The following is a 19,017-nucleotide window of genomic DNA, read 5'->3' as shown; positions in this document are numbered from 1 at the left end:
ACCATTATCTCAGAAGACCCCCCCTTGTGCTCCCTCCCAATCATTACCCCCGTCTTTCTCCCCAGAGATAAACATTATCCTCATTTCTAACATTATAGGCTTTTCTGTTTTGAGAACTTTTATAAATGTATTTATATATTCTATATTTTTGTGTTTGGCTTCTCTCTCTCTCTCTCTCTCTCTCTCTCTCTCTATATATATATATATATATATATATTTTACTTTTACTTTTAGATATATTTTATTCTTTTTCTTCATGGTAATGTATTATTTGGATGTACCTCTATTCATCCTTTCTATTACTGAGGGAAATTTGAGTTGTTTCCAGTATTTAGCTATTACAGATAATTGCTGCTATAAACATCCTTGCACATGCCTTTTGGTGCACCTAATAATATATTGCTTTTGATTTGGGGGTCATAGAGTATGTGATATTGCCAAATAGTTATTTAGCATTGTAGCAATTGGCATTTTCACTAGCAGCATGTGAAAATTTCTATTGTTCCATATTTTTACCTACACTTGGTATTGCCAGTCTTTTAAATTTTAGCCATTCTGATAGACCTGTAGCAATATTTCATTGAGGGCTTTAATGTGCATTTCTCTGATACTAATAAGTTTTAAAACTTTTTAATATATTTATAGACTATTAGAATATTTTATGTGAAGTGCTGATTCTTATATTTGCAATTTTCTATCATGCGGTCAGTCTATCATATTGTTTTGTAGGAGTTCTTTACATATTCTAGAATATAAGTCCTTTGTTGGGTATATGTATTGCTAATACATTCTCCCATTCTGGGCTTACTTTTCTATTCTCTTGAAACTACTTTTTGATGAACTTTAATGCCCTCTAATGTATTAATTTTTTCCCTTTATGGTTAGTTATTTGTGTATCCTGTTTTAAAAAGTTCTGCCTACAGTAAGTCATGAAGATAATTTCATATGGTTTGTTCTAGAAGCTTCACTATATTAATTTTCACAGATCTAAAATTCACCTGGAATTGAATTTAGTGTATCATATGAGTTAGGTAGGGGTCAAGATTCATTTTCTTCCTTATGGTCATCCAGTTGATGTAGCAGTTTGTTAAAGAAGCTATAGCTTTCCTACTCTGAAGTACCAACATGGGGTTTTATGTTCAGATTTTAAAAACTGGCCCTGGCCGGTTTGGCTCAGCGGTTAGAGCGTCAGCCTGCGGTCCACAGAGACCCGGGTTCGGTTCCCACTAAGGGCATGTACCTTGGCTGCAGTTTGTCCCTGGCCCTGGTTGGGTGGTGTGGGTGGTGGCCACTCGATGTGTCCCTTTCACATCAATGTTTCTCTCTCTTCCTCTCTCTCCTTCCCGCTCTGAGTAAAAAATGGAAAAATGTCCTCGGGTGAGGATAAAAAAAAAAAAAACTATCATGTTTGTGTAAAGCAGAACATATCCATATTTAGCAAAGTTCATCACTTGGTAGAGCTTTTCTGGGAAAAAATACCAATAAAATCCCATTAAAATTATTTAATATGTAGACAGTTGAATGGTTTCAACAAAACCCAAACACATTTGATTATAATAGGGGATAGTTTCATCATTATCCCAAATGTGATGCATTTTCTGAGAAGTTCAAAACTTTTCTTTCTTTGGGGAATTTAAAGTAAAGGATAAACAAACAATTTGTTTGAAGTCAAGCAGATTATTTAGTCTTAGAGATGATCCTGCTGACACTTTAAAGTCAATTAATCAACTTCAAAACTTTTATTAATCTGCCTTGTGACTAACCTTATCCAAATCTTTGACGATGTTACCATCAAGCTGGAGAAACATGAACACATTCAACCTTTAGAAAACAAACACAATAACATAAAATCAAGTGTTCCTACTCCTACCTATTCATAGTAGGCTTGGTAAAAGATGGAAACACACACACACACACACACCATGAATTCTATTCCCAGATATTAAAAAAAAAGAAAAGGATTTTATTTTAAAAGTAATTATGTGGTTTTAAAAAAAGAGCTGTTGTATTCTAAAATTATTTCTGTACTTTATAACTTTTATGCTTGAATGTAGATTAATTTGTTTACTGTTTTTTGAAGTTTATGATTATATATTTTCACAAATGGCCTTATCTGGCTATCTTTGTAAACCTCACCAAATTATCTCTTGTACTTAAATGCATTTAAATGTTTTATTTAGATTAATTATATATTTGCAAGTATAATTTCTTAGGAAAACAACAGTAGAGAAAGATAACATGTTTAGAGTAGAAGTTTGGGAGTTGTAGTTGAATTGACTTTTTTTTTAATCCTCACCTGAGGACACTTTTCGATATTTTGTTCAGACAGAATGGGAGGGAGAGAGAGAGAGAAACATCGACACGTAAGGGACACATCGAGTGGTTGTCACCCACACGACCCAACCAGGGCCCGGGGACAAACTACAACCAAGGTACGTGCCCTTAGCGGGAACTGAACCTGGGTCTCTCTAGACCGCAGGCCAATGCTCCAACCGCTGAGCCAAACTGGCCAGGGCGAATTGACTTTCTATACTTAAAAAAATCAGCCTTAAGCTTATTTCCTTATTGTGGATTATTCACTCTTCAATAAGCACTTGACTCACCTCTGAGGATCTTTAGCCAGGGATATAAAAGTCATGTTTTTTTGGTCTTTCTGAATTTCTTTTGTTAATTTTTATTTATTTATTTTATCAATTTATTTTTGTTACAGATGTTTTTCCTTTTTTCCCCATTGACACCCTCCTTTCTATCCCACCCCTTCACCCTTTTATTAATTTTTAAAGAGTTTCTTTTAGCCTGGATGTCTGAACAATTTAAAAAATGATGACTAACTGATGCCATTTTTATGTGCAATTTCAAAAAAGCTTTTAAGTTTGAAGGGATTTATTCATTTTAATTAATTACTTAATTAATTTATTTATTAATTTATTATTTCCATTATTGACTTTAGAGAGAGAGGAAGGGAGAGGGAGAGAGAGATAGAAACATCAATGAGAGAGAACATCGATTAGCCGCCTCCTGCATGCCCCCCACTGGGGATCAGGACCACAACCTGGGCATGTGCCCTGACGGGGAATGGAACCGGCGACCTCTTGGTGCATGGGTCGACGCTCAACCACTGAGCCACACTGGCTGGACGGATTCATTTATTTTAAAAACTTACAAAAATTTCTGTGCATTTTATACATCTAAAACAATTAGCTATTTCCGATTGTTTTTCTGTACAATTAAGAACATTATTTCATAGCCCTGGCCAGTTTGACTCAGCGGTTAGAGTGTCAGCCCATGGTCCAGAGAGACCCGGGTTCGGTTCCCACTAAGGGCATGTACCTTGGTTGGAGTCGTGTGGGTGGCAGCCAGTCGATGTGTCTCTCTCACATTGATGTTTCTCTCTCTTCAACCCTCTCTCCCTCTCACTCTATCTGAAGATGAATGCAAATGTGTCCTTGGGTGAGGATAAAAAAAAAAAAAGAACATTATTTTGTAAATAATTCTCATTTTAAGATTTTTTTAAAGCATATTTTAATTCTAGTTTATTAGTAATTTGAGAGCAAATAAATTAAGAATGGGAAAGTAGGTGTTCGAGGTAAAAGAATCTGAAAATCAATCCCAGAAATATGATTTATCTACATCATTTTAAAGCTACGTAAAATGTTAATTTAGATTTAATATTTGAGAACACTTGATATTCATTTATTAAATATTAATCGAGTACCTATTCTGTGCCAGAAATAGTACTGGCCTCAAATGAGACAGACAAATTAAATGACCATTTGAATTGCTATCTGCTTAGAGGTAGGTACCAAGAATGATAAGAACATGCAAAGGAGCACCAAGTTCCAAGTTAGCAGAGAAAAGAAGAGGGAGATTCGTGGGAGACTTCTCAGAGCCATCGCATGTGCGGTGAGTCCTTGAGCAGAGCCAAGCAGAAGGAGAGGAACACATCCACAGAGCTATGGGAGAGCACCCAGGCAGTCCTGGAGCTAAGTGCAGTTGGGTAGGAACAGTGGCAGGAGATAGGAAGAGAGATTAGAGGCCATATTGTGAAGGTTTTTGAATGTTGACATTCTAGAGAAAACACAAAACTCACAGATCTGTAACATTTGTTTTTCTTAAAAAATACCAACTTAAGGATTTTAGGGTGATTATCCTGGATCCTTTCAACCAAGAAAATATTTAGGATTATTAAGGAATATTTTGGATTACTGTCTTCCAAAGAATAAGTGAAATACCCACACTGACCTCAAAAATTATTTGATTTGGAGGCTGAAGAAGGATCTCCAAGAACCCCAGGACTACTGTCAACAGAAGAATATCAGCCCTGGTTGGTTTTGCTCAGCGGTTAGAGTGTTGACCTGCGGACCAAAGAGTCGTGGGTTCAATTCCAGTCAAGGGCACGTACCTCGGTTTCAGTTCAGTCCCGCCCTTGTCGGGGTCAGGGTCGTACAGGAGGCAACCAGTCGATGTGTCTCTTTCAAATAGATGTTTCTCTCTCTCTTTCTCTTTCTCTCTCTCTCTCTTTCCCTCCCTCCCTCCCGCTGTGTCTGAAAGTAAATGGAAAAATATCTTGGGTGAGAATTAAAAAAATTAAAAAATAATATCAGACCCTATTTTCTAGAACACAGATTCATAATAATGTACAGAATTTTTGTGAATGAAATAAAATGCACTGCATATATTGTGGCACAGTCATGTAATCTGTAGCATTTCTTTTCTCCGGACACAATAGACCAGAAATAGAACACTAGCAAAGGGAATACAAAAACTTTTTTTCTCAGTGGTATGTTTGCCTGTGAAGAAATTCTTTCCTGCCAATTTTGCTGAAATGAAAGGAAGCATGTGTAAAGAAGAGACACCATTTTTAGGTGACTGCAGGAGAATGACCAGGACTGCACTAACACACCGTGGGGTGCATGTTTTCTCTGTAGGTTTAATCACGAAGAACTACACTCACTCCTTGAACACTGAATGATATTTGCCAGGTAGAATGAGGTAAATTGTGAACAAGTGGGGCTGTCTCCTTGAACCAGGCTGGGCAAATTCCTGTGATGCCAGAACACAGGGGCCAGTTTCTAGGAATGTCAGGTCATTGCTAATCCTGGCCCCACCCACAAGAAGTGCAGAAAAGGCAGGCTACTTAATCGAGGGATAAGCAACTCTGTACTCAGTTACTTCATGGTATAATATAACGGTCAAAAACATTAATTAGGAGACCACTCTCCTGACCCTTCAACTTAAACATTGAGCAGTTTCCTGTCTCACCACCCCTGAGTATGGTCTGGTTTGAATCACATCCTGTCAATTCTACACAGCATAGCTGAACCTCTCCAGTGTAGCTGAACTAATTCATTTTATGAGTCTTCCCTGGGAAATACAGGGGATGGTGTGTGTGTGTATGTGTGTGTGTGTGTGTGTGTGTGTGTGTGTGTGTGTGTGTATGTGTGTGTGTGTGTGTTTTGGCAAATGTCATAGAACAGTGTGTGAATGATTTTGATGTATAATCAAAATACACTATGGAGTTAACAACAACAACAATAGAAACAGAAATTATGGCCCAACCACTGAAAATTCAGAAATTCTGACTTAAGAGGCCTAGACTGAGGTCTAGGCACTGATGTTATTTTTGTATTTTTACATAGATAAAACATGAACAATGTCATAAAATTAAACGGTACAAAAGAGTAATAGTGGAAAGTAAGATGTCTCCTAGTTTCCCTCTCCAGAGGTAACCACGACTTCAGTTTCTTGCGTGTCCTTCCAGAGGTATTTTGTGCATGTCAACGCATAGTAAAAAGTTCCTCCCTCTACTAAACAAAAGAAATAGCATTCTCTACCCACTGTTCTTAGCCTCGTCAGGCAAAAAAGCAAACTTTAAAGCAAACTTGAATGAGGAGTCACTGGTAGAAGCTATGCTTTTTTTCTCCAGAAAAGCTACACGCACATCTATTAAAAGTCTTTTACATCCAGCTTCATGTGTTCACCAACTCCTTCAAACCCATGGTCTAAATTCATCTGGTTTAGAGTCTTTAACATAGGGTGTTTAATCTAAGATCATCCTGAGAATTTAGTGTTGCCAGATAGAACAGGATGCCCAGTTGAATTGAATTTCAGAAAGAAAACAATTTTTCAGTACGAGTATGTCCCATGTAATATTTGCAGTATCTGAAATTCAAATTAAACTGGGAGATCTCTGTATTTGCTAAATGTGGCAGCTATATAGAAAATTTTGAATCAGTGAAAACTATTCCAACTAACTCCCTTTAGAATGCCCTGCAGCACAGATGACCTGGATTACAACTATAGGACCAGGCTCTTCAGACTAAAGCCAAATAATGTACGTTTAACCAGAAATTGAGTATCTGTTGTCTTATTTCAAATTAAGTGGTTTTAACTTGCTATTTCATCTAATGGGATAAAACTGTTTTGTTACAATGAAGTGGTAACTAAAATAAAAAAAATATATTGAATTTACATAAAGTAGTTTATCTTACAATCAAAGAACTTAAAATATCTAAAGTCTGAGCTATTTTGGTCTTTAAAATGAACATTAAAATCTTAACTGGATTTGGACAAGGATGAAGAGAACCAGCCTAGAGGTGAGTTTTCATTATTGAGATTATTTAAATCATCTTTTTCATCAACAAACCAATTATAAAGCACTGACTTGTGGGTAGTGTAAAATCCTAACATGGAAGATGAAAAATTGTGATTTATGACTTTTTAAGTAAATAGCATAATAAGTGTTAAATGACAAAGATTTACACATATTAGAATCCTAATATGAAAACAATAGAAACAAGGATTACCACAAAGGGTATGATGCTGTTACACTGGAAATAAAAAAAATTATGATTTTGTTAGATCCTGAACATTCCAAATACATCTGAATAAATTCAATAACATTAAATCTTATCATTCCATTCCAGAATTTTTCTCTCTTAGTAGCTAAAAGTATATTTTTATTTATTTTGCTGTTAATCTGCATAAGATTTAGACAGTGGTGTGCTGCTGTTTAACAATTAGTTCTCCAAGGGGAAACAACCCTGATTTGTAGCATTTGCCAATTTCTATGGTGAAATAATCTCACCATGACTGATATAAAACAAGCATTTTTAAAACTGCAAAATTTCTGATAACTTAACAATTACTTCTTGTGAGCCTGTAAAAGCTGGTTTTATTTCTATAAGTGCATATGATAAACCAGATTGGATTTCATACAAAGAAAATAACTAGGTGTTCTTTCTGTTAATTGATGTGCATATCTTGAAATTTGTTGTCATATCCTCCCAACCCCCAGAACCCTACAAAACTAAGAAAGAAAGGAAGAAGGAAGAAAGAAGGAAAGAAGGAAGGAAGGAAGGAAGGAAGGAAGGAAGGAAGGAAGGAAGGAAGGAAGGAAGGAAAGAAAGAAAGAAAGAAAGAAAGAAAGAAAGAAAGAAAGAAAGATTTTGTAAGTAGCCCTGGCCGGTTTGGTTTAGCGGTTAGAGCGTGGGCCCTTGGACCAGAGTTGCGGATTTGATTCCAGTCAAGGGCACATACCTTGGTTGTGGTTTGGTCCCCAGCCCTGGTTGGGGTTGTGCAGGAGGCAACCAGTCAATGTGTCTCTCTCACATCAATGTTTCTCTCTCTCTCTCTTTCTCCCTCCCTTCCTCCCACTCTGTCTGAAGATAAATGTAAAAAGTATCCTTGGGTGAGGATTAAAAAAGCAACTGTTTTTTATAAGTAGAATTTTTTTTTTTTTTTGGTACGTGCCCCTAGCAGGAACCAAACCTGGGACTCTCTGGTCCACAGGCCAACGCTCCAACTTCTGAGCCAAACCAGCCAGGGCAATAAAAGTAGAAATTTTGAATGGGTTTGGAAAGGTATAATAAATACCTGAAGAAATCTGTAACTTTTATTTTACCAAGTCTCCTGGCCCTAAAGAGAAACCTAAATACCTAAATGCTTTTAGAGTTAAACAGTTCTATAACAACCAGTGGGAAAGAACCTATCATCATAGAAAAGTGGAAATGAGTTATCTCTTTAAACAGATCTATTCCAATTGATTTACATGGAATTTTCTTTTACTTTTTGCCAAGTTTCATTAGAGCAGTTATATAAATGCTTTAACTGGATTCAATAACAGAGCAAAATCCACACAAAATAGTAGGTGGTTTTCTTCCCTTTTCTTCAGTGAGCCACCTTTAACTATGGTCTTGGAGTCTGGAATTTCTTCCAGTTCTTGGTTAGGAAAACACAGTGCAGAAAGGGGCAGTGCGTTCTCCATTGGCTGGCATGGATCCATATTCCAGCATGATCATGTTTTCAGTGTGGTGCTCCATTTGAAGCATTAAAATGAAGGTGCCAAGTGCACTTCTTTGCTATTCTTCTTAAAACAGATTTAGCTTGATTATTCTGGCCTACCTATGTAGATAATAATTCTATCTGTGAACACTACCGTTTAAGTTTGTTGTTAATCTTCACCCGAGGATATTTTTTCCATTGATTTTTAGAGAGTGTGGAAAGGAGGGGGGGGGGGAGAGAGAAAAAGAGTGAGAGAGAAACATGGATTGGTTCCTTCCACACGTGCCCCAAATGGGGGCTGTTAATTGAACCCAAATGTACAACCCAAGCAGATGCCCTTGACTGGGAACCAAACCCATGACCCTTCTGTTCTAGGGCCAATGCTCTAACCACTTAGCCATACCGGCCAGGACTATAGTTTTAATTTTAATAGCTGTAAGATATTTGAATGGAAATAAAGAGGTTGCCATTATTTATGCTAGAGATTATTTCCTTTCAATAGTATAAATTCTGTATGATTGGTAACCATTTATGGATGAGGCATTGATGCATATATGTTAAGAAAAGCTTGCTACACTCCAAATAAGTTTATCTAAAGCTTTATTTATTTTTGGAAATGTTTTTCAAAAAAGTGCTTCAGACATTACTTTAATTAATTAATTAATTAATTAAATCCTCACCCAAGGATATTTTTCTATTTATCTTCAGGTAGAGAGAGAGAGGGAGAAAAAGGGAGAGAGAGAGGGACACATCCACTGGTTGACTCCCCCATGACCCCAACCAGGGCCAGGGCCAAACCACAACCGAGGTACGTGCCCTTGGCTGGAATCGAACCCGAGACTCATTGGTCCATGGGCCGATGCTCTACTGCTGAACCAAACCGGCCAGAGCGAAATTACTAACTTTTTTTTTTTTTTATCCTCACCTGGGGACATTTTTCCATTTTTTTATTCAGATTGAGTGGAAGGGAGAGAGAGGAAGAGAGAGAGAGAGAGAAACATCGACGTAAAAGGGACACATCGAGTGGCCGCCACCCGCACAACCCAACCAGGGCCAGGGACAAACTGCAACCGAGGTACCTGCCCTTAGCGGGAACTGAACCCGGGTCTCTTTGGGACCACAGGCTGACACTCTAACTGCTGAGCCAAACTGTCCAGGACAACTTTTTATAGGGGGTACACTTTTGCAAAAATTTATCTTCAAGAGATTGCTTTATGGTTGGAGGTAGATGTATTTGGACAAATAAATTATTCTATATTCCAGAATGCAGCAATGAACTGCGTTTTGAAATCTGATTTAATAAGGGAATTCATGCAGGGAAAAAACTGAAACTGGAAGAGGCATTAGTTAAATGTTTATAACATAAAGAAATTATGAAAGGGACTTACACTTGAATTAATATATGATAAAATATCAAAAAATGTAGCACTTCAATGGCTTATCATAGAGTTCAAACATATGACTGAAGAGGAAGTTTAAGTAAAAGTTTATTTTCCAATTAATAAAATGACACAGTCTAATCATTTAAAAAATTGCTAACAAGCCTGTGTGATCTGAGCTCTTTCAACTTTACTCAGTAGAGTGGCTCCATTGTCAAAATATGTAAAGAAAGCTAGAATAATAATATTTTCTCGATTCTCTCTTAGTGTTAATTTATACAATATGTAATATGAAATAGAAACTATGACAGAATGGGTTGCCAAAATAGGTCAGGTAGCAAAAGGTATGTAATAATTGGTTTGACATAATTTTGTATCACTTGATGCAAAATATGATTGTGAGTAGCACCTGGAATAAATTAATAATAGATTGATGTTTTACTAAAGAGATTTTGCTTTCAAGATGCTAGGTTGTTTTCTTTTAAAAAACTATTTTTTTTATTGATTTTTTTTTAGAGAGAGGAAGGGAGAGAGAGAGAGAAACATCGATGTAAGAAACATCAATCGGCTGCCTCCCGCACGCCCTACACTGGGGATCAAGCCCACAGCCCAGGCATGTGCCCTGACCGAAATCGAACTGGGACCTCTCAGTCCATAGAAGGATGCTCAGTCTACTGAGCCACACCAGCAGGCTTTAGAGAGAGTGCTAATTTTCTCAAGGCAAATCAAGTAGAAAGTGGTGAAGCCAGTATTTGATCCAAAGGTTTCTGATACCTACGCTCATTTGTTGAATCAACGACGTAGAGGCACCTTTGTCCACATGTTGGCATCTTTGTTATCCTTGATTTTTAAAAGAAATTGTTTAAAATAAAATTTTATTTTGTATTCTGCCTTTTTCCTAGCATCAGAAGCATTTCTTTTGCAAGTCAGTAAAAACTTTTTATATCTCTTTAATTGATATGTAATTGTTACTTAATTATTCTTCTATTAATGGACTTTTAAGGTCTTTCCAATTTTTTGTGTTATAAGTAACATCATAAGGGACATCTTCAAGCAGGAATATTTGTGTGGACTGATTTTGAAAATCAAGTTGTCGTTTTGAGTTCTTTTTTTGGATAAATCAGGAAAGTGAACATATTTTTCAGGTTAAGATGTCTTTGAATTGAACCATATCTCTACCCTGAGCCATTTCTCAAAGCTGGATTCTTTTTTTTTTTTTTTTTTTATTCTCACCCGAGGATATTTTTCCATTTTTTTGTACAGATAGAGTGGGAGGGAGAGAGAGGAAGGGAGAGAGAGAGAGAAATATCGACGTGAAGGGACACATCGAGTGGCTGCCACCCGCACGACCAACCAGGGCCGGGGACAAACTGCAACCGAAGTACGTGCCCTTAGCGGGAACCGAACCCGGGCCTATCCGGACCGCAGGCCGACGCTCTAACCGCTGAGCCAAACTGGCCAGGGCTCAAAGCTGGATTCTTAAAGACACTCAACTCACCCTCTTTTCTATGCCTAAGTGTGTTTTCATTTAATTTGCACCACTCAAATTATATTTTTCAAACATTTGAAGTATGGGCAATCTCATACCATCTATATGTATAGAGAACAAATGAGCAGATCATCCTAGGCAGTAGAAAGTCTAAATGTATTTGACTATTGGCTTTGGAATGTGTTCAACAAATCAGAATAGAAATTTCACCTTGCAACTTGGTTCCAGCTAATCAGTAAATGATTTTGCATTCTCTAAGTACTTGCTGGCTCCTAATGGGCGAAGAAGGGGAAAGCAAAAAGCAAGCCCATAAGGGGATTTCTCTCCTGTCACATAGTTCATTGCAGTATATCATAGTTCCCGTAGACTTGTCTTTATCCTACACTAGATCAGGAATTTCGGGAAGCCAGAAATATACTATAGTACCCCAGGGCCTTGCAATAATAATTGGCATTTGGTGGCATTCAGAAGATTGTGCTAAAAGGAAACAAGTGTGAAAACTGGCTGTAGACAAATAGGCAAATAAATACTTGGAAAATGACGCTGCTCATTCGGAATCATAGCAGACTAGAGACTTTGGAACCCATTTTCCAAGTATCCTAAGGGAGGACCTTTTAGAACCACAAGACTTCTGGGAAATGGCCCTCACTGAGGTGACTCCTGAGGTCAAGATGACATCCTTTGATAGGCTGAACTGAGTTCAGTCACGCTTTTATGTCACTCTCTTCCAACCATGAATTCTAGGTGCACTCTGGGAGGGTGTATTTCAATCTGATGTGAGGGAAGTCTTTGCCTTGTTGAAAAAACGAAAGCCATCTATTTCTCATTGGCTGTAAGGTGACTATGCAATGCCATGCAGAACAGGTCATCATACCCTTCGCCTGTAGGAGGGGACACTCTGGTGACCTCTTGCTACCCTGATAGCATTACTCTGCTGTAACTGACGTTGTTGGCCTCTGTTCACTTCCCACTTTGCTCTTCATCTTCTGCACTCCTGGCAGGATAAGTTCCAGAATCCAGGCTGGATAAATGGTTCCTTTTGTTCCCAGCTCACACGGTAGATTCCAGAATGGAATAGGAAGTGCTGTTTTACAATTTTTTTTTAGAGATAAAAATGATGTGTTTGAACTGCTCACAAATGTCTTGTCATAAGTCAATAAAGAATAAATCTTATAAACTTAATTTCATACTCAATGGATTCTTATGTCAAAAATCAACAGCCTTATAAACTGCCATACTGATCATACATATTTGTGTATGTGACTGTGTATGTGTGTGTAAAACACTTTTGGATGTTTGGTAGCTAAAATGCCCCTATACTATTTTAGAGATCTGTTATAAAAAGGAATACTTTAAAATCCGATTAATTGTGTTTTTATTTCAAAATATAACACAAAACATTTATCATTTTGTTGTGATAGTTTTCACTTTCTAATCATTTTGCTTAAGGACTTTGTCGAAGTTAATAGTGAATTTTAATATCATGAAAGGGTTTTATAAGTTATAAATAATTATTTAAAAGATTAATTTAAGTTGGTTATATGATTTATATTTACATTTTATAGTTATGTAGGATAACAGAAATTCTATCTGAATTTGGTGTCCCAAAACCTAACTTTTTGAAGAGAAATGAATTGTTCTAAGTGTGGAGTTCTGTTCAGAAACTTTGGAAAAAAGAAGAATGTTCATCTAGGAGATAAAATTTTATGTTCAGTTTGGGAATTGTGTAAAGTGTGTATGGTAAAGTGAATGGTAGATTATTTTATTTTTTGAAGTGAAAGTACGTAATTCTGGTTTAAATTATACTTCATATATCTTAACTTTTATGACAACACTTAGATACAATACATTTTAGAGACAAGAAAAAAAAAAGAAAAGAAAGCAAACAAACAAAAAACCCCCCAACCCTGAGATGTCCTAAATTAAATTACAGCAAGCCAGAGGATGGGAGGAAGAGTAAGAAAAGTTAATCAGCAGCCTGCAGGCCAAAACTAACAAAAGACTGCCCACATTCCTGGATGTATGTTGAAACTTTGAATCAACTTTCAAGCAGTTATCTCAGCACTTATCCAGAAGGACTAGGGGACTACCAGATGCCATGGCATTCTGCTGATCCGCGAACTTTCCAGACTGTTGCCCACAACCAATTCAGAGCAACAATTGCAACTATTCACCTATTCCAGCTTCCCTTTATATATGGCCGATATAAATTCTTTCAAACAACTTCATTATTCTTCTTCAAACTCATTGTATGAAAAAGACCTAGACTCAGCCTGTGTGGCTCAGTGGATGAGTGTCAACCTATGCACCAAGGGGTTGCCGGTTCAATTCCTGATCAGGGCACATGCCCAGGTTGTGGGCCAAATCCCCAGTGCAGGGCATGCAGGAGGCGGCTGGTCGATGTTCTCTCTCATTGATGTTTCTATCTCTCCCTCTCCCTTCCTTTCTCTCTAAAATATTAAACAAAAAAATTTTTTTAATAAGAATAAAAAATAAAGAAGGCCTGGTCAACCTCAGGACTGTGAAAGGTTTGTCGTCTTCCTCTGCTGCTGCTGGTATAGACTGCGTGCCACAGGAGCTGGTCTCTTCTCTTTCCCTGGATAGCATGTGGCTCAATAAACTCTTTCTTTCAGGAAAACCTTTGGTCTCCAAAGTTTTTGTTTAACATTAGTATCAGAATGGTTCTAAATAATGAGACATCCATTTAATAAATATATTTTCCATTACTAATAAATGTCACTTGTAATTGCTAATACATTCATGATGTCTAGGGAGTGAGAGGAAGGGAGGGCAGAGGTAAATAGCAGTTAGGTGATATAAATAAACTTTAAGAAGCAGTACAGAAAAATATTGTCATACTCAAGCATTTAAAATTTGGCCATAACCCATTTGGAAGAGGGTGTTTGTGTGCTCAGGCTGGTCTCAGGGAAGGGCAGCCGAGAACTGGGCAAGAGTGGTGGCTGGACCCCAGGAAGGCTCAGGCTCTTTGCCTCAACCTCAGGAGGGAGCACAGCTACGCAGGGACAAAGACTGAAGTGAAGAGATTGGGGCACCTGAGCAGGCCCTACAGCGGAGGAGTTTCAAATGCAGACATGCTGGTAGGGAGATCTTTTTATTTTTATTATTTGTTTTTTTATTTTTAAAATTTATTGGGGTGACACTGGTTACTGATATAGTTTCAGGGGTCAGTTTTAGGATATATCATCTGTATATCGCACTGTGTACTCACCGCCCAAAGCCTAGTCTCCCTCTTCACCATGTATTTGACCCCCTGACCCTCTTCATTCTCTCCCCACCCACCTTTCCCTCTGGTAACCTTCATACTGTTGTGTCTGTGAGTTTATTTGTTGCTTTCTGTTTTACTCCCACATGAGTGAAATCACATGGTTCTTGTCCTTTTCTGTCTGACTTATTTCATTTAGCATGATACTCTCAAGATCCATATTGTCCCAAATGGCAGTATTTTATCCTTTCTTATGGCTGAGTAGTATTCAACTGCACCACATCTTCTTTATCTAATCATCCATTGAACGATACTTGGCTATCATGAATAATGTTGCCATAAACATAGGGGTACATATCTTTTTTAAAAATCCTTACACAAGGATATTTTTCTATTTACTTTCAGACAGAGTGGGAGGGAGGGAGAAAGAGAGGGAGAGAGAGATAGAGAGAGAGAGAGACGGAGAGAGAGAGAGAGATATCGATGTGAAAGAGACACATCGACTGTTTGCCTCTCTCACGACCCAGACCAGGGCTGGACCGAACTAAAATCAAGGTACCTGCCCTTGACCAGAATCGAACCCATGACTCTTTGGTCTGCAGGCTAATGCTCTAACTGCTGAGCCAAATTGGCCATGGCTACATATATCTTTATAAATAAATGTTTTCAGTTTTTTGGGGGTAGATACCCAGAAGGGGAATTGCTGGGTCATGTGGTAGTTCTATTGTTAATTTTTGGAGGACCCTCCATACTGTTTCCCACAGTGGCTGTACCAGTCTACATTCCCACCTGCAGTGTATGAAGGTTCCTTTTTAGGGAGAACTTCTTAAGACACTCACTCAGCTGTCTTTGTCACATTGAGGAGTACTTTACTGATTGAAAGTGTGGATGTTTAGAAGACAAGCAATTAATGCTAAAGCTTGTTAGGGAGTTGTTAAGCTTCCTTGATATCTAGTAGCACATCCAAACTTGCTGACTGCAGTTAATGATTGCTCAGAAAGGCCGGGATGTAACTCCACAGAGGAAAAAGGAAATGGTGGACCTTCCTCCAAGGTTCTGACTTTCTCAGTGAGTGATACCTGAAGTTTGAATAGACTCTGCATAACTGGGGAGGAATCTGGCGCCCTTGCAATCCTCATACACAAGGTGCCCATTTCAGAAGACAGGCAAGCTCCGTTCTCATTTCTGCAGGTGAGAGCTTGGCACACAAGTGTCCCCGTTCCATCTCGTGTCATAGCGACATCCCAAAGTGAATGCTGCAAGATCTGCCTCTTTTTATGATTTCCTGACAGAGCTTATACAATTAAAAATGTTTTATTAAAAATAGAATCAGGGGCACGTTGCATTCACATTTGATACTCAACCTCTACACATTTTAGTGATTCCCAAGACCACCTTACAAATACAACACAACTCTCCACAGTCTAAACCCAAGGATTTGGAAGAGGTTTCCTTGTCAGGGTTTCTCCCAAGTGGAGGAGAAGATGCAGGAAGGGAGGGTGACTGGCGTTGTCTCCTCCAAGGGGGCTCGGAGCAGAGAAAGGCGGTGGGCGCCTTTTGTTTCTCTCCCTCTTCCATCTTGGAAAGAGAGATCCAGATGGCAGCGGCGGTGAGAACATCCGAGACCCGAGGTGAGGGCGGGAAAAGACTCGGGGCAGGTGGTGGACCCTCCAGCGGCCGGACCCTACCGGCTGCGGCCGGGAGAGCGCGGGTCCGCCCCAATCCCAGGGTGCACCGCGCCCCGCCCCCACCCCCCTCCCCGTCCCGCCTCCCCTCGGCTCCGGCCCCCTCCCTGCCGGCTCCGGGAGGCGGGGACGCGGCGTCGGCGGTGGCTTCTCCAGTCGACTCTCTCACTCACTGGGGAGCCCGGCGGTGGCGGCACCTTCGGAGGCAGCGCAGGAGAACCGCGAGCCCGCCGGCCAGCCAGTGGGAGGTCGTGCAGACTGACGGCAGAGCCGACGGACGGAGAGCGGGGCAGCCAGACGGCCCGAGTCGCTTCAAGTTCCGCCATGAGCTGGGGCACGGAGCTGTGGGTGAGTAGCGAGAGGGGCGCCCCGCGGACCCCGGACCCCGAGGGGCGCGGGTGGAAGGTGCCGCTGACCGTCGGCGGCCAGGGCGCAGCGGCCGTCCCCGCCCCTGGCGGAGGTTGGGGTCCCGCTCCTCTTTGTGTGCAGACCCTCTCGGCCGGGGCTGCAGGGGCTGCTGGTCTGCGCTCCCGCCTCCGCCGCCGCGGTGGGGCTGAGGGCAGCGCCTCGGACCGCGGGAGGTGCGGCCCGCGGGCTCCCGCGTCCGCCGCCATCCTCTCCCGAGCCCTCTCCCTCCTCCGCCTTCACTTTCCGGGCGCCTGGCTGCGTGCGGGCCCGCGCTTCTCTGCCTTTGTATCTCCCCGCCTGGAGGCGGGGGAGGGGGCCCATTGTCCCGAAGGGGCGCTGTTCTCGGGCGGGGAGGGGGCCCGTCGCCGTCCCCCGCCCGGGCGAGGGTCCCCGGGGCGAGGGCGTCGCCGGGCCCGGGCGGCACCGGGAGCCGCGAGGCGCCGCCAGCCGCCGTCCGCCGTTCTGGCCCCAGGTAGGGGGAGTCCGGCGGCTTTGTTCGGAGCCCGGCCTCCGGCCGGTCAGGCCCAGCCCACACGCCCATTTCCCTCTCCCCGTCTGCGTGCTTCGCACCCCGTAGCTGCGGGGACTGCGGCTGGGCCACCTCGGCTGCTACCTTGGGCCGAGGGGGTTGGCTTTTGGGATCTGAATTAAATTGAGTGATCCACAGGGAAGCCAATTTCGCCAAAGCGTACGGCTTCCCGATTGCTTTACTCCCCCCTACCGTCCTTTATTCTCGCACGTTTCCCCTTTTTTCTGTCTCTTTCTTCCTTGCCTTGCTTGGGCTCAGACAATGCCCAGCGTCTGGCCAAGGTGCGAGCGGGCTGTAACAGGTCTCCGAATTCGCTCGCCACGCCACCGCCGAAGGGTGCAAGTGTGGAGGGCAGTGATTTCTCAGGTGCAGCGGAGGAGCCGTGGGCGTGGGGGCGCTGTCCCGAGAGCCGCCCGACTTCAGCCAGCCACTCCCCTATTATCCCACCTGTGCACATTTCCCGTGCCTTTTGTTAACCAGGATCTCGTGAAATCACTGCAGAGAAAGGACTTTTTAGTTCCTGTACGTGCATTTAGGATTGAAATGAAGGCAGATCAGTTAATTGAAGGGCAAAATGTTTTATGTTAATTTTTTACGTTTCATAGATTGGGAATCTTAGAACTGAAAGCGACTTTCGAGTTCATCTAGTTGAACACCTACTTAGCCAGCCCAGGTGTCTTCTGTTACGTTATGGATACGTGCTTAAGTCTGTAAACATACCAGAGAAAATACCTCAGGAGCCTATTCATTTAGTTTCTTACATAGCATTAATTTTTCTTATATTGGGGAGGATTATAGGGTACAAGAATTACATTTTACTTTGGTTAGATTCTGAGGTGTTATTAGTCTTTTCCCTTTGGCTTTGTACATTCTATAATTGATTATAGTGTGTGGTTTGCTACCTTCTATATTTGATTATAGTGTGCTATCAGTTAAAGGATATGGGTGTAGGTTTTTTTTTTCATTTTTAGAATCAGAAAGTATTTTTGTTTTTACATAATTAAATGACCCATGTTTCAGATTTTAAAAATTACACAAAGGAAAACAGTGGAGGGATATTACTTAGACTTTTAATTTATTTTAAAAATCATTTTGTATCACATGTAGAAAACCAGTTTTAAGAAGCAACAGTGTAATATTTTAATGAACACTGAAATACAATTTTAAATGTTCTTTTATCCCTGGTTGGTGTGGCTCAGTTGGTTGAAGCATTGTCCCTTATACCCAAAGGTTGCAGGTTCGATTCCTGGTCAGGGCACATACCCAGGTTGTAGGTTTAATCCCTGTGTAGGTTCTCTCTCTCCCTCCCTTCCTCTCTCTCTCAAGGAAGAAAAATTTATTTATTTATTTTTTTTTAAGAGAGAGGAAGGGAGAGAGAGATAGAAACACCAATGTGAGAGAGAAGCACTATGGGCTGCCTTGCACTCCCCCTTGCTGGGGATTGATCCCACAACCTGAGCATGTGCCCTGACCTGGAATCAAACCAGGACCCTTCAGTCCATGGGAGGACGCTTAATCCACTAAGCCACACCGACCAGGCTAGTTTCAGCATTATTTTTTTTAAATCCTCACCCGAGGACATTTTTTCCATTTTTGTTCAGATAGAGTTGGGAGGGAGAGCAAGGAACAGAGAGAGAGAGAAACATCGATTTGAAGGGAACACATCAAGTGGTTGCCACCTGCACAACCCAACCAGGGCTGGGGACAAACTGCAACCAAGGTAAGTGCCCTTAGCGGGAACCGAACCCTGATCTCTCTGGACCGCAGGTCGAAGCTCTAACTGCTGAGCCAAACCGGCCAGGGCTACTTTCAGCATTTTAATAACAATTTGAAAAGGTAAACTGTAGAAGAGATAGGAATTTCTGTTCTAGTAACTTTTGGAAATTATAAAAAATGTTAAAATTTTTTCTCTTAAAATTTAATCTCCATGTTTTAAATTTTTTAGTGGTTTGAGGATTTGAGGGAAACGTTTATTAGGAACTAAATATCATAGAATCAATTAATATGGACTGGATGCTTAA

The 19,017-nt window shown here is 40.7% G+C and overlaps 1 protein-coding gene across 2 annotated transcripts in view; it reads left to right on the top strand.

The window, feature by feature from the left end:
* Positions 1-16,155: 16,155 nt before the first annotated feature.
* FNBP1L (formin binding protein 1 like) overlaps positions 16,156-19,017 on the top strand; it is a 120,741-nt gene continuing 117,879 nt past the window's right edge. For both annotated transcript variants that reach the window (XM_036256923.1, XM_036256922.1), the window contains exon 1: positions 16,156-16,407. In XM_036256923.1, coding sequence (XP_036112816.1) covers positions 16,384-16,407 — 24 coding nt within the window. In that variant the 5' untranslated portion in view covers positions 16,156-16,383. The remainder of the gene's footprint in view (positions 16,408-19,017) is intronic.

The sequence above is a fragment of the Molossus molossus genome, unplaced genomic scaffold, assembly GCF_014108415.1.
Source record: "Molossus molossus isolate mMolMol1 unplaced genomic scaffold, mMolMol1.p scaffold_m16_p_12, whole genome shotgun sequence".
Taxonomy (NCBI): domain Eukaryota; kingdom Metazoa; phylum Chordata; class Mammalia; order Chiroptera; family Molossidae; genus Molossus; species Molossus molossus.
The sequence above is the reverse complement of the archived record's forward strand: the minus strand, read 5'-3'. Positions and strand labels throughout refer to the sequence as shown.